This window comes from Hyperolius riggenbachi, chromosome 9 (genome assembly GCF_040937935.1).
Source record: "Hyperolius riggenbachi isolate aHypRig1 chromosome 9, aHypRig1.pri, whole genome shotgun sequence".
NCBI lineage: Eukaryota > Metazoa > Chordata > Amphibia > Anura > Hyperoliidae > Hyperolius > Hyperolius riggenbachi.
Window position 1 is genome coordinate 67,248,242 of NC_090654.1, and position 16,255 is coordinate 67,264,496.

General features: G+C 45.0%; 1 protein-coding gene and 1 long non-coding RNA gene across 2 annotated transcripts in view; one reads left to right on the forward strand and one right to left on the reverse strand.

The window, feature by feature from the left end:
- Nucleotides 1-16,255, reverse strand: part of DOCK3 (dedicator of cytokinesis 3) — a 377,696-nt gene that overhangs the window by 6,164 nt on the left and 355,277 nt on the right. The window contains 3 exon segments of the mRNA XM_068252991.1: nucleotides 3,512-3,594; nucleotides 7,429-7,516; nucleotides 12,009-12,124. Coding sequence (XP_068109092.1) covers nucleotides 3,512-3,594; nucleotides 7,429-7,516; nucleotides 12,009-12,124 — 287 coding nt within the window.
- LOC137532473 (uncharacterized) overlaps nucleotides 5,822-16,255 on the forward strand; it is a 143,702-nt gene continuing 133,268 nt past the window's right edge. The window contains exon 1 of the long non-coding RNA XR_011023939.1: nucleotides 5,822-5,928. This is a non-coding gene — a long non-coding RNA (uncharacterized lncRNA). The remainder of the gene's footprint in view (nucleotides 5,929-16,255) is intronic.

The following is a 16,255-nucleotide window of genomic DNA, read 5'->3' on the forward strand; positions in this document are numbered from 1 at the left end:
CATCTAACTTCCTACACTGGGAGCACCTATGCTTGGCTACCTATACTGATGCACCTGCATCTAACTTTCTACACTGGGAGCACCTATGCTTGTCTACCTATACTGATGCACCTGCATCTAACTTCCTACACTGGGAGCACCTATGCTTGGCTACCTATACTGATGCACCTGCACCTAACTTCCTATACTGGGAGCACCTATGCCTGGCTACCTATACAGGTCCCCCTACACCTAACTACCTATACTGGAGGCACCTATGCCTGGCTACCTATACAGGTCCCCCTACACCTAACTTCCTATACTGGGAGCACCTATGCTTGGCTACCGATACTGATGCACCTGCATCTAACTTCCTACACTGGGTGCACCTATGCTTGGCTACCTATACTGATGCACCTGCATCTAACTTCCTACACTGGGAACACCTATGCTTGGCTACCGATACTGATGCACCTGCATCTAACTTCCTACGCTGGGAGCACCTATGCTTGGCTACCTATACTGATGCACCTGCATCTAACTTCCTACACTGGGAGCACCTATGCTTGGCTACCTATACTGATGCACCTGCACCTAACTTCCTATACTGGGAGCACCTATGCTTGGCTACCTATATTGATGCACCTGCACCTAACTTCCTATACTGGGAGCACCTATGCTTGGCTACCTATACTGATGCATCTACACCTGACTTCCTATACTAGGGGCACCATCGCTTGGCTACCTAAATCCCATTGATAAAGGACGTGAGGTCCGAAACGCCGCACCATCTGGGTAATATAGCAGTGTGGTCTCCTGTCATTCTGATTTTTATTGACTTGCTCATATCCTACTTGAACTTTTGCTCATTGATCCTACAGCCAACATTTGTATACCTATGATATGCCATTATATATGCTAGGCAGCTTTCAGCTGTTATATCGCTTACAATCTTTGCTCATGGCCTCATAGCCAGCATTTATGGACTCATATAGTACCCATACTTCTTGCAAGGCAGCATTCGGCTGATGTATTGCTTATGTTTATATCTATACCATATGTTGTGCTGCACAATTGTTGCTCATTGTATATAGTTGAATCACATGATACTTTTATTGAGTGATTTGTCAGTATCTTTAATACATATCCTTTTGCATTTATATACATGGTGTGCATACCTATACCTGACTTCCTATTCTGGAAGCACCTTTGCCAGGCTACCCATACTGAGGCACCTACACCTGACTTCCTATACTGGGGGCACCTATACCTGGCTACCTATACTGATGCACCTACACCTAACTTCCTATACTGGGAGCACCTATGCTTGGCTACCTATACTGATGCACCTACACCCACTTCCTATACTGGGTGCACCTATGGTTGGATTCCTATACTGATGCACCTACACCTGACTACCTATATTGGAAGCACCTATGCCTGGCTACCTATACTGATGCACCTACACCTGACTTCCTATACTGGAAGCACCTATGCCTGGCTACCTATACTGATGCACCTACACCCGACTTCCTATACTGGGAGCACCTATGCTTGGATACCTATACTGATGCACCTATACCCGACTTCCTATACTGGGAGCACCTATGCTTGGCTACCTATACTGATGCACCTACACCCACTTCCTATACTGGGTGCACCTATGGTTGGATTCCTATACTGATGCACCTACACCTGACTTCCTATATTGGAAGCACCTATGCCTGGCTACTTGTACTGATGCAGCTACACCTGACTTCCTATACTGGAAGCACCTATGCCTGGCTACCTATACTGATGCACCTACACCCGACTTCCTATACTGGAAGCACCTATGCCTGGCTAACTATACTGATGCACCTACACCCGACTTCCTATACTGGGAGCACCTATGCTTGGATACCTATACTGATGCACCTACACCCGACTTCCTATACTGGGAGCACCTATGCTTGGATACCTATACTGATGCACCTACACCCGACTTCCTATACTGGGAGCACCTATGCTTGGATACCTATACTGATGCACCTACACCCGACTTCCTATACTGGGAGCACCTATGCTTGGATACCTATACTGATGCACCTACACCCGACTTCCTATACTGGGTGCACCTATGGTTGGATTCCTATACTGATGCACCTACACCTGCTCATTGATCCTACAGCCAACATTTGTATACCTATGATATGCCATTATATTTGCTAGGCAGCTTTCAGCTGTTATATTGCTTACAATCTTTGCTCATGGCCTCATAGCCAGCATTTATGGACTCATATAGTACCTATACTTCTTGCAAGGCAGCATTCGGCTGATGTATTGCTTATGTTTATATCTATACCATATGTTGTGCTGCACAATTGTTGCTCATTGTATATAGTTGAATCACATGATACTTTTATTGAGTGATTTGTCAGTATCTTTAATACATATCCTTTTGCATTTATATACATGGTGTGCATACCTATACCTGACTTCCTATTCTGGAAGCACCTTTGCCAGGCTACCCATACTGAGGCACCTATACCTTACTTCCTATACTGGGGGCACCTATACCTGGCTACCTATACTGATGCACCTACACCTGACTTCCTATACTAGGGGCACCTATACCTGGCTGGCTACCTACCTACCTAGCTATACTGAGTCTGAATGCTTTTTTGGGGGCGGAACGCACTGCGGCTAGAATGTGTGGTGAAAATTGTCGATGCTGTGCAATCATTACAAGTGGGGGTGGGGGCTAACTATCTCATTGATAAGTTTTTAATAATATTTCTGAAATGTTCTAGCCTTCATTTTTAAGTGTATTCAGGGTAATGCACTCTTTCATCCATTTCGTGGTTATTTTTAGTATTTTTCTATTATACATATGTGATTTGTCACAGAGATCTGAGCGTTTGGCGTGATGTATCACGACTTCAAAAAGGTTGGGAACCCCTGCTTTATGGAATATGTGTACACTCTTCACGTTACTCAGGAACAACTTATTGTGATTGTCTTGATAGGAAAGTGCTGAAGAGAGATTTTATAGATAGGGTAAGAAATGAGTAAGGAGCGATAATTAGTTTTGTGAACCCCTTAATGACTTCATCATCAGCCATCATAAGCATGTAAAAAATAGACATGACACATGGGGCCTGATTCACAAAGCGGTGCTAACAGTTAGCACCGTGGTGAAAAGCCCTTTATCACGCCTAAACTCTGTTTAGGCATGATAAGTTTAGGCGTGATAAGTTTAGGTGTGATAAGTTTTTAGGTGTGATAAGTTTAGGCACCAACTGGGCTAGCACCGCAGTGCACAGCTGATCAAAAGTTTTGCGCTAGCAAAGTCTGGTGCACTTTGCATAGAGTTTAATGGCGCTGCTTTGCGTGCGGGACTTTGCGCGCAATCTAAACTTATCTAAACTTATCATGCCTAAACTTATCATGCCTAAACTGAGTTTAGGCATGATAAAAATGGTTATCACGCCTAAAGTCTTTAACTGGGTTATCACCGCTTTGTGAATCGAGCCCATGGTGTGACAATTACCTTGCGTAGAGACCTGGTGGGCAGCCCAGGAGCTCCGTCCCCCATGGAGGGATGGAAAGAGTCAAAGTGCAGAGTGTAGTGGCCTGCAGGGAGTGAGAGAGAGAAGTGAGAGAGTGAAGGAAATACTGTTGATGTACAATCCCCAATCATTTACAACGGTCCCCTCAAATTCAGCACAGCACAAACCTGGGGTCAGGCCTCTGGGGGTTCCAGTGGGGGTGAGGACACTCCCCACATGAGAGGTCAGGAAGGGAAGAGATTCTCTGGTCCCGCTGTCTAAACTCCAACTGCTTGGTGCAGCCAGGACTGATGCAGAACAATACATGGCAATGACCAGAAGGGGGCGACAGAGGCACATCCAGGACAGTACAGGAGACATCGGGAGCCATGAAACAATGTAAAAGGGAATACAGTAAGAACAACTATAGATACTGAGAAGATAGTTGTAGAGACAAAACAGAAGTGAGGTGATAAAATTATCCCACCCCGACTACACCATCCATTCTGTGTCCAGACAGAGATAATCAATGAAAGGCTCATTTTCCAAGTTGATGCAAAGTATGTTGCAATTTGCATGCAGACTTAGGGCCAATCAGTAACCGCTACTGCTGGGTTCAATTGGATCAATTTAAAGCTGCATAACACATTTGCATCAACTCAGGAAATTAGCATCTCGGTGACCATCTCTATTCCTGAAACACACATTATTATTATTATTGACTTACATAGCACCATCATCTTCTATGGCGCTGTACAATGTAGGAAACAAACATGGGTATGTAACATACACTGGGACATAATACAGAGTTCATACACAACATAAACATCACAGTGACTAATACATTGTGACTTACATAATGCACAGCAAGCTACAAGAGACAAAAGGGAGAGAGCCTTGCCCTTCTGCAGCTATTCAAAGAAAACTGATGGCTTCCACAGAGCAGCTAACCCTATCTACATGTACAGCCCATATCTCAGTGTGTCTAAAGGTAGCCATACATCAGGCGACTTGGTGGCAGAACGACCATCCGATCTGAAATCGGATGAAAATTGGTGCTGCCAAGTGCATGCCCAACTGACACTGCGACTAATGTCGGGCCGAAATTTGGGCTCGTATATATCGGTCGGACATACTGCAAGACGTCGGGAAGCCGTAGTCAGGCGCGTGCGCAGTGGTAATGGCGAGTGATATCTGGCAAGCGACTAATGTGCTGAAACTCCCCCACGCGCTGTGTGTCCATATGTCTTCCCAATCTCCACTCTTCTGTTAGCCCCATACACGCTGCCGGCGCATAGCACACCGCCACGCGTGTGACATCACACACCACGCCGGCAGCGTGGTGTGTGATGTCATAGAAGAGTGGAGGAATCAGAAGGACGGGCACTGCGACACAGGACAGCTAATGTATAAACGCACACATTACATGCATTTATACATTAGGGCAACAGCGGCGAGGCAGCGGATGAGGTGGACACAGCCGATTCCCGAGAGATTTCATGCTGAAATTGATCGGGTATCGGCCTGCGGTGTATGGGCAGCCGACAGATCTCTTTCTTATCAGTTTACATCAGAGAGAGATTTGTCTCTTGGTCGAATCTGCCCATCATCGCTAGATGTAGGACTACCTTAATGGAGGCTGGACAGCTAAAGCAAAGTAATGAGATAAACAATGACATCTATAGTCCGACTCCTAAATAGGGTTTTCCTAGAATCCCTGTATTGTGTATTTATAGATAAAAACCTACCTTTACAGTCTGGACTTCCTCAGGTATACCACAGCAGGTTTTAACTGGTTCTGGACCAACGCAGTTGAAATCTACGTGCTGCATATGGCTGCGCGGATCTGACAGGACGTAGATTTCAACACTCATAGCATACATAGAATGTACTATTACCCCATAGCTACACAGGGGGTACCTTACTACGTGAGGGTCACATACTGGTGTTTACCTCAAACATGCTCACTTTTATGTATATTCCTATTATTGCTGTATATTCCTAGGATTGCTTTTACATGTTGTTTATTTTCTTTTATATTGGTTTTTGTCTGGCAATGGACTCGCATAGGCGTTTCGGCCATATGTTTGTCTCAGGAACTACCGCGTATCTATATTAATGACATTTGCGACTTAATGATTTGCTGCTACTATATTAATATGCTTTTATAATACGGTAATCTTTTTATGTCATTTCTGATAAGATTCAGATTTTATGTTACTGCAGCAATTTTTATGTTTGTACTTTTTAAGTTTGCAACAATTGCATGTGGATTGAGCCCTGAGCTTCTGTCAATCCTCTTTTAGGGCACTTTAACTTGACCTGATGAAGCGGCGTTAGCCACGAAACGCGTTGTCTGATGTGCACAATAAAAAGTATGTTTTGAAAATCTTGCATCTTTGAAATTGGCATTATCAAGGTAAGATCTTCTTACCTCCATATATACATATTCACATATTGTTTTTCACTAACAATCATACCTTGGGCACCTCCTGAACCCCCCCCCCCCCCCCCCCCAATTCTATGTACATACATTCTCCTAGAGGACTGTATAGGATCTAGGCCTCTTTGGAGGTCCAAAGATCCACTTTTTTGTTTTTGGAGCCGCGACCGACAGACCTTTCGCCGACAAAGGCCGAGTGAGGACGGTACTTCCTCACATGCCAGCACGAGCGGTTGCCTCATCTGCAACCCTCCTTTGTGAGTATATATAGTTTGCTATATTCATTACTAAATAGATCCGGCGTTATTACACGACATTGGGCTCCCGGTGTCTGTGCCTTTTTTTCGCCCCTACAAGATTTCAACACTCGTTGCCACGTGGTTCTGCCACTCCTGCCGCTGTCTCCCCACCGCAGATCTCTCGCCCTGCCATCTATAATATATGACTTTAGAGCTTTGTGAGCCGGTCAGGATCCGATTTCATTGGCTTCTGACCCTGTCATCACTGTAAGCAAATCCCATTGGCTTACATTGATGGACAGCGTCAGGAGCCAATGAAAGCAGCTCCTGACCGGCTCACAGCGCTCTACCGTCATATAGATGGCAGGGCAAGAGATGAGAGAGAGGGACCTGTGGCAGGAACAGAACGGCGTGCTCGGCGATGATTTTGGCAAAACATCGGTAAGTGCCATTTTACCGTGCCAGCAGTCTCTGGTCCTTAAGAGGGCAGAGACTGCTGGTACGGAAGTAGCTAATGTTATTCAGCTCCCATACAGACAAATGTTGAGCTATTTAACTTGTTATCTGTTTCCTGTATTCAGATGTGTTTTTCTCAGTCACTCAGTTTTAAAACCTTTAAATACACATCAGTGAGAGTTACTGTAGAGTCTGACTGCAGCAAAACTGTCATTTACAGCCCTGGAATCTTAACCCTTACAGTGAGAATGAAAAGGATCCCAGTCCAGTTCCTAGTAGGCTAGGGACTGTGCATACACATGTTTATCTCATCATGTCACTTTGGGTAACTATGGTTTCTTTCATCTCTTAGGAACTAAGTGAGGTAGCGAGATCTCTGCAGTTCTGAGTTCCCAGGTCTATACACCTGGAGAACCAATTACAAATACAGTCTTCTCCCTTTGCTGAATGTTTCATTCATGACATATTATGCAGAGTGCAAAATAAATTGGCAAAATGGGAGCATCTGCTTCCTGTGCCGGCTACACAGGAAACAGAACTGAGACATAAATATGACCAAACTGATCAAAGGCTTCTCCATCATGAGTTCTGGAAGAGAATTTATGTAGAATAAATTGATCATTTCTAATGACGAGATCTTTTTTGTACTGGAGGCCCAAGAGATATAAGCAGCCAACAGGTGCATCAGCCCTCTCGGCTCCATTCATCACTGCATTACACACTGCATTGGCTTGTACCGTTATATATAGTGTATTTATAGTAATAAGGAACAAGAGATCACCTTTCTCAGCCACAGAGAGGTTGGGATCACTGCAGGGTTTGCAAGGGCCGAGAACTTGCTGGAACAGTGCCCGTGGGTAGACACAGCGCTGTGAGACCACCGAGAGGGAAAGAAGAGAGAGAATGACAATGTAAAAGGTCAGGTTAAAGAGGCACTGAAGCAAAAAAAAAAATAATGATATAATGATTTGCATGTGTAGTACAGCTAAGAAATAAAACATTAAAAGCAGAGAGATAAGTCTAATATTGTTTCTAGTGCAGGAAGAATTAAGAAACTCCAGTTGTTATCTATGCATTGAGCTCCACGACTTTCAAAGTCGCAGAGAGCTCTGTCTTCTGAAGCTTGTTATCTCAACTGTCAGTCACTGTATTTTTTTTTTCCTGCAGAGGACAGTTCAAAAGTTCACTAGCCTGCTGTGTAAAATCATTTAGAATGCTGAGTAGTGTGCAAACTGCAAATATTAGAGAATGATGCAATGTTATAAAAAAAACTATATAACAAACTAAAAGTATGAGAATATTTTTTTGCTACTAATATTCTAGTAATTATCCGTAGTTCTGTACTACATAACCAATTCATTATATCATATTTTTTTATGCTTCAGTGTCTCTTTAAGTAGCAGTAAAGTAATCCAATACTGCTGCGCTTGTATTCCACAGGTATCCAATACGCTCATGTAGGGAAATAAACACAGAGAGGGAACATAGGGTGTAACGTATAATCTATTTCACCCTTAGTGTAAATTCACACACTACCAGAGCAAGTGAATGAGTCCCAAACGTGCCAGAAAGCAGCCTCCACCTCTCCCTATGAAGTGGCCGCTTACCCTCAAATTTCTTGCTAACATGCATAAACACCGGCAGCCATTGCCATCAAAGAAAATCCTAGAGCCAATGTAAAATTGAACATCGCGTGATACAGTTTATTTAAACATAAAAACCCTGCTAAAAATTCTGCTTACAATGTATATTCTTGTTTGCATAGCATATAAAAGTACTGCACCGTGAACCTCAGCGCGTCCGCCGGCCTGGTGTAGCGAAATCCTTGCTTCCTGAGCGTCTGTGCGTGCGTCCAAGCTCCGCCCTACGCGTTTCGTCACGAGCGTGACTCATCAGGGGCTGGACGCACTCTCATCCACCTCATCTATTTATCCGCATCAGCGTCTGCCCACCACCTATCAATGTGGCTTACGGACACACGTAATAAACATGCATATTCATGAACCCTATCTCGTTCTGGATTCCGTAATAATGCTAACATAGCATCCCTGGTAATCCGGAATCTGTATCATTGCCCAAGCTTGAGCAGGATAAAGCCCCTATTCCTCCGGATTCCGTAACTGATGGCCTTAGAAAGGGGCAGCATAACAGTAGACACACCTTGGCATGTGCACACACATGCCACATATGCCATAGGTATATAGAACACATTTGTCAGAACTAAGTCCCATGTGCAATGTAGCGACAGAACTAACCCACCCCACCCCCACACCCCCCTATTAACCTAAACCCCAATACGTCTACCCAGCGTCACAGTGCACATGTGACTAATAATATATCATCTTCACAGTAGGTAGAACCCCCCCCCCCCCCCTCTTTAAGTAGCAGGCTTTTCTTACATGCAGCCACATGAGGTCACTGTGCATCTACATCTACAGATGGATTGGGATGACCACTTCACGCACCCAAATACATGCTCTTACACCTATGCTGGGGAATTGCATGGTGCATGCAGTGCAGCAGATTCCACAACCATGAGCAGCACTGTGCTGTGGATAATAATGGTAAGCTGTGTAGTCTAGTCACAGAACAAGAAATTGCTCCACCCACTCCATGCATGGAGGACCACAGAGCAACACTAAAAGCTTCAGCAACAACTTCTGCCCCAAACCTGTCACTAGAATGTATTATATAACAGGGATAAGTATAGAACCATAAGATGCTGTTGCATACCAGAACCTACTTATCTTCTTACTTTAGTATGTCCTGGGAGTCACTGAAACTGTTAGTACCAGTTGTTCTATTAACAGGTACTCTTAGCTCTGATCTATGATGTGTGGCCTCATCCTTTCAGGTTACAGAGACATCTAGTTAAAGTTCTCCATAGAAGTACTTGTAGCTGCTCAGACTTCTGTTATAGCCAGCTACAATTCTGTGCTACAAAGCAGAGAATCTGTACTCTAAAATTCTTACAATAAAAAGCATACCATTCTATTCATTATGTTCTCCTGGGCCCCTCTGTGCTGTTTCTGCCACTCCCTGCTGCAATCCTGGCTTGTAATTGCCAGTTTTAGGCAGTGTTTACAAACAAAAGACATGGCATGCGATAGGCTGAGAGGAGCTCAGTCTGTGACTCATACAGAGCCTGCAGGGGGCGTGTATAGCTTCTGCCTATAACAAGCAGAGAAGCACATTCTTTCCTGAGTGCCTGAGCCCGACAAAGCCGTCAGAGGAAAGAAGATTAGATTATATAACAGAGATAATACAGCCACTGTGCAACTAGGAAAGGCTGCAGTAAGACAGACCACATTAGAACAGGTATAGGAACTTATAGGATAGAAGAAATAAGGCTGAACATTTTGTTATACAGTCTCTTTAAAGGACAACTGAAATGAGAGGTATTTGGAGGCTGCCATATTTATCTCCTTCTAAAGGGAACCAGAGATGATTGAAATAAAAAAAGATTTATACATACCTCGGGCTTCCTCCAGCCCCATCCGCCTGGATCGCTCCCACGCCGCTGTCCTCCGCTGCCCGAAGCTACAAGAACCGGGATCACTGACGTCATCGGAGCCAGTCTACGCAGAAGTGCATCCTCCACGTATCACTCCAGCAGCCGCAGTTCTCTTACGCTAGACTGGCTCCGACTGACGGCAGTGCGGGGACCCGGTTTTCGTAGCTTCGGGCAGTGGAGGACGGCGGCGTAGGAGCGATCCAGGCGGATGGGGCTGGAGAAGGCCCCAGCCCCCAGGTATGTGTATATTTTTTCATCTCTGGTTCACTTTAAAGGGATACTGTAGGGGGGGTCGGGGGAAAATGAGCTGAACTTACCCGGGGCTTCTATTGGTCCCCCGCAGACATCCTGTGTTGGCGCAGCCACTCCCCAATGCTCCGGCCCCGCCTCTGGTTCACTTCTGGAATTTCTGACTTTAAAAGTCAGAAAACCACTGCGCCTGCGTTGCCGTGTCCTCGCTCCCGCTGATGTCACCAGGTGTGTACTGCGCAGACACAGACCATACTGGGCCTGCGCTGCGCACTCTTGATGACATCAGCGGGATCGAGGACACGGCAATGCAGGCGCAGTGGTTTTCTGACTTTAAAGTCAGAAATTCCAGAAGTGAACCGGAGGTGGGGCCGGAGCATCGTTGAGTGGCTGCGCAGGCCCAGGATGTCTGCGGCGGACCATTAGAAGCCCCGGGTAAGTTCAGCTCATTTTCCCCCGACCCACCTACAGTATCCCTTTAAGCAATACCAGTTGCCTGGCTATCCTGCAGATCCTCTGCTTTTAATACTTTTAGCCATAGCTCCTGAACAAGCATGCAGCAGATTAGGTGTTTCTGACATCAGATCTGACAAGATTAGCTGTATGCTTGTTTCTGGTCTGATTCAGACACTACTCAAAACCAAGAAAACGAGCAAGCATCACTAGGTAACTAGCCATTCCTGAGACCTTCTATTGTTTCTATTAGGTGAGCCCTGCCTAACTTTTCGCTCTCTTGCTGCTATCCATATTGTTTCACTTGTGCACCTTATGGGAATCTTCCCTCCTCTACTTCACATTATCATCTTTTCATATTATATCACGTTCTTGTCTGGTCATTTTTTCACTCTTCTTTATATGATCTTGTTTTTGGTTGTTATTATTGTTGATCATGCACTAGCACTTTATCATATAATGGCAGCAGGTGATTGAGAATACATGTTGTTCATGTGGGTGTGTAGCCTTCCATGGATCATCTCTGTGATATAGTGCCACACCATAATACTTATTTTTGATATACTGCTTTTTGTGGCCCTATATTTATATACTTTTCCCAAATTTGTTCGCAGAGACTCCAGGATAGGCTACATTCCGTCTTTTCATATTATATATACATGCAGGGTCTTGCAGATATTATTGTATTACTAGGGGTTTCTGGCTCAGGTCTGGCTACTTTGTTTTTAATTGTTTTTAAACTTGCAGTTGGCTTATTAATAAAGATTTTTTTCATTTTCTCAAACATCTAGTATTTTGCTCATTTTGTTATTTTTATATTCAGGGGGGACCTCTAGTTCTCTTGTTCTTTTTTGACTGCTTCAGACACTACTGCAGCCAAATAGACCAGCAGAGTTTCCAGGCAACTGGAATTGCTTAAAAGGAAATATATATGGCAGCCTCCATACACCTCTCACTTCAGCTGTCCTTTAGCCCTTACATCAGACCTGAGCCTTTTGTAGATGTAGCTGTACTGTTAACAAGGTCCAGTTCCCTGTAGACCGAGCCAGACCCAAACTAAGCTCCTCCTCCAGCCCGATGTCCCAGACACACATCTCACTCTAAGGCGGGGATGTGAATGGCGCACACATATTATTCTTCCATACCTGGCCACTTTCTGCAGCAGTCTGATACATGGCACTGCTGGGCCGGTCCCGTGGTGTCGGTAGCAGCATCACCAAATCTCGGGAATGTCTGTGTTTATCAGGTAGGGAGGGGGAACCTGGAATAGAAAATAAAGAGATTCTGGCAAAAGGCACCGATCATGATACATCAACAACACAGACTTGCTTGTGTGCAGAAATGTTTTAGGAATATATGAGCACTGGAAAGGTCAGAAAATATCTGAATACAGAGGGGAAGACATTTCCCTACAATAGCCGGAGCCCAAATTACAGTAAAAAAAGGGTCATTTGGGTGCTGGCAACAGCCAGAAGCCAAATTACGAGGGCAGATAATAAATAATTAGGTAGTCAGTAGGGGAATAACTTATAAAGAGGGTAGGAGTATATCAGGGTGAGACGCCTTTTGGCTTCACCCTGCGCCTAAATTCACCACTGCTGTTTTTGAATATACTGTACTGTATTTTTTGGACTATAAGACTCACTTTTTCTCCCCTAAAAGTGGGGGAAAAAAGTCACTGCATCTTATAGTCCAAATGCAGGGAGTTCCTGACTTGTGAACGCCTGCCAAAACGTTTCTGTGATCTTGTGATGTGTATACAGGTGCGCTATCGCAAATACCCTGTGGTGATGCGCGTCGATAATGACCATCACAGCGGATCTTTAAGATCCCTGACGACTCAGCGCAAAGTACCGCAAGCGCACGACTTCCCGCTCACAGCCGTAGTGTGTCGTCATGTGAACCCGCCGGCAGGGTGATGGATCAGGAAACGCTTATCGTCCGGGGTTGTTGCTGAGATCTATCTTCCTGCGTCATTAGGTGAGTATTCAACTGTATAACAAACTTAAAGTGAGCCCAAGGTGAAAATAAACTGATGAGATAAACAATTGTATTAATCCTCCTACTCCTAAAATGACATTTTTAGAAATTGCATGGTTTTATTTTATATCTGAGCATTTACGAAGTAGATTGAATTTTTAGTTGTTGTCTCTGCTCAGTGGCAGCCTATTAAGTATCCCTGAGTGAAAATACATGGACTTTTGACCTTTTCCTATCTTTTTCTGCTCTCAGAAGTTGTATTCTGCCAGGAAAACGTTTATGGCTGCACTTTGCTTATCAGTGATGTTTACTATATTTCTGACAAGCAGTGGCATATCTATAGGGGTGCAAATATGGATAGTGCCATGGGCACCACAGCATCCATGGGCACCACCATGCCTGCATCCCCCTTCTCCCCTAAAAACAGTTTCCCCCCTCCTTCTCTCCGTGCTGGGCGCTGCTAAAATGCATGTATTGAGCCACTGCTCAATACAGTTCCACCTCTCCCTCTCCCCCATGCTGCCGCCGCTAAAACACGAACAGACCTGAGATTAGCGGCGGCCAGGAGACAGGACAGGAGATTGGTGCATAGTAGCCATGCGGTGAACTTAAAATGCAGAAAGTGACATCATCGGTCACTCCTGCATTTGAAGTTCACTGTCACCTGTTCGCCCCTGATTTGAGGTCATTGTTTTAGCAGTGTGCTGCACGGGGGAGAGGGGGGGGAAACTGTATTGAGCGGTGGCTCAAATACATTTTAGCAGCGTGCAGCATAGGGAGAAGGAGAAGGGGCTACCTTTATGGAAGGGGGAAGGAAATGGGCCTATTTTTGTGTGTGGTGGGGGTGTGGGTAAGTGTTGCGGGGGGCGCAATTTTAGTGTTTGCTATAGGCACTGTTTTAACCAGACGCCCCTATCGACAAGCTACCAACAAGACAGAAGCTGTCACTTCCATGCCTAGAAATTGACTCTTTCAGGCAGCAACATAAAACAAGTAAGACTGGTTATTAATATGTTTTGCACTGTACATACACATGTTTATCTCATCATGTCACCTCGGGTGCACTTTAACCTAAAAAAAAAGTTTTTTGTTGTTTTTTTTTTTTTTTGCTTGGAAAATACTAAACAGCTGTTTTATAGCTAAGGTGAAAGGCAGGAGAGATCACTCATGAGTTGGGTTTTGTAATCAAAGCCTTGTACACATGCACTGTCGCCCATGGGGAATGGGACTTGATTCTACAGGTGATAGTACTGTTCAGGACCTAGTGTTGTATACCCATCACTAGACTTGGCATGGAGGATGGTCAACATGCTGTATGTCTGAGAATATCTACCACTGTATGTCTGAGAATACCCCCCACTGTATGTCTGAGAATACCCACCACTGTATGTCTGAGAATACCCCCCACTGTATGTCTGAGAATACCCACCACTGTATGTCTGATAATACCTCCCACTGTATGTCTGAGAATACCTCACACTATGTCTGAGAATACCTCCCACTGTATGTCTGAGAATACCTCCCACTGTATGTCTGAGAATGCCTCCCATTGTATGTCTGAGAATACCCCCCACTGTATGTCTGAGAATACCCCCCACTGTATGTCTGAGAATATCTACCACTGTATCTGAGAATACCCCCCACTGTACAGTATGTCTGAGAATACCTCCCAAAGTATGTCTGAGAATACCCCCCACTGTATGTCTGAGAATACCTCCCACTGTATGTCTGAGAATACCCCCCACTGTACAGTATGTCTGAGAATACCTCCCACTGTATGTCTGAGAATACCCCCCACTGTACAGTATGTCTGAGAATACCTCCCACTGTATGTCTGAGAATACCTCCCACTGTATGTCTGAGAATACCCCCCACTGTACAGTATGTCTGAGAATACCTCCCACTGTATGTCTGAGAATACCCCCCACTGTATGTCTGAGAATACCTCCCACTGTATGTCTGAGAATACCTCCCCACTGTATGTCTGAGAATACCTCCCACTGTATGTCTGAGAATACCTCCCACTGTATGTCTGAGAATACCCCCCACTGTATGTCTGAGAATACCTCCCACTGTATGTCTGAGAATACCTCCCACTGTATGTCTGAAAATACCCCCCACTGTATGTCTGAGAATACCCCCCACTGTATGTCTGAGAATACCTCCCACTGTATGTCTGAGAATACCCCCCACTGTATGTCTGAGAATACCCCCCACTGTACAGTATGTCTGAGAATACCTCCCACTGTATGTCTGAGAATACCCCGCACTGTATGTCTGAGAATACCCCCCACTGTATGTCTGAGAATACCTCCCACTGTATGTCTGAGAATACCCCCCACTGTATGTCTGAGAATACCTCCCACTGTATGTCTGAGAATACCTCCCACTGTATGTCTGAGAATACCCCCCACTGTATGTCTGAGAATACCTCCCACTGTATGTCTGAGAATACCCCCCACTGTATGTCTGAGAATACCCCCCACTGTACAGTATGTCTGAGAATACCTCCCACTGTATGTCTGAGAATACCCCGCACTGTATGTCTGAAAATACCTCCCACTGTATGTCTGAGAATACCTCCCACTGTATGTCTGAGAATACCTCCCACTGTATGTCTGAGAATACCTCCCACTGTATGTCTGAGAATACCACGCACTGTATGTCTGAGAATACCCCGCACTGTATGTCTGAGAATACCTCCCACTGTATGTCTGAGAATACCTCCCACTGTATGTCTGAGAATACCTCCCACTGTATGTCTGAGAATACCCCCCACTGTATGTCTGAGAATACCTCCCACTGTATGTCTGAGAATACCTCCCACTGTATGTCTGAGAATACCTTCCAGTGTATGTCTGAGAATACCTCCCACTGTATGTCTGAGAATACCTTCCACTGTATGTCTGAGAATACCCCCCACTGTGTGTCTGAGAATACCTCCCACTGTGTGTCTGAGAATACCTTCCACTGTGTGTCTGAGAATACCTCCCATTGTGTGTCTGAGAATACCCCCCACTGTGTGTCTGAGAATACCCCCCACTGTATGTCTGAGAATACCCCCCACTGTATGTCTGAGAATACCTTCCACTGTGTGTCTGAGAATACCCCCCACTGTATGTCTGAGAATACCTTCCACTGTATGTCTGAGAATACCTTCCACTGTGTGTCTGAGAATACCTCCCACTGTATGTCTGAGAATACCTCCCACTGTATGTCTGAGAATACCTTCCACTGTATGTCTGAGAATACCTTCCACTGTATGTCTGAGAATACCTTCCACTGTATGTCTGAGAATACCTCCCACTGTGTGTCTGAGAATACCTCCCACTGTGTGTCTGAGAATACCTCCCACTGTATGTCTGAGAATACCTTCCACTGTATGTCTGAGAATATCTCCCACTGTATGTCT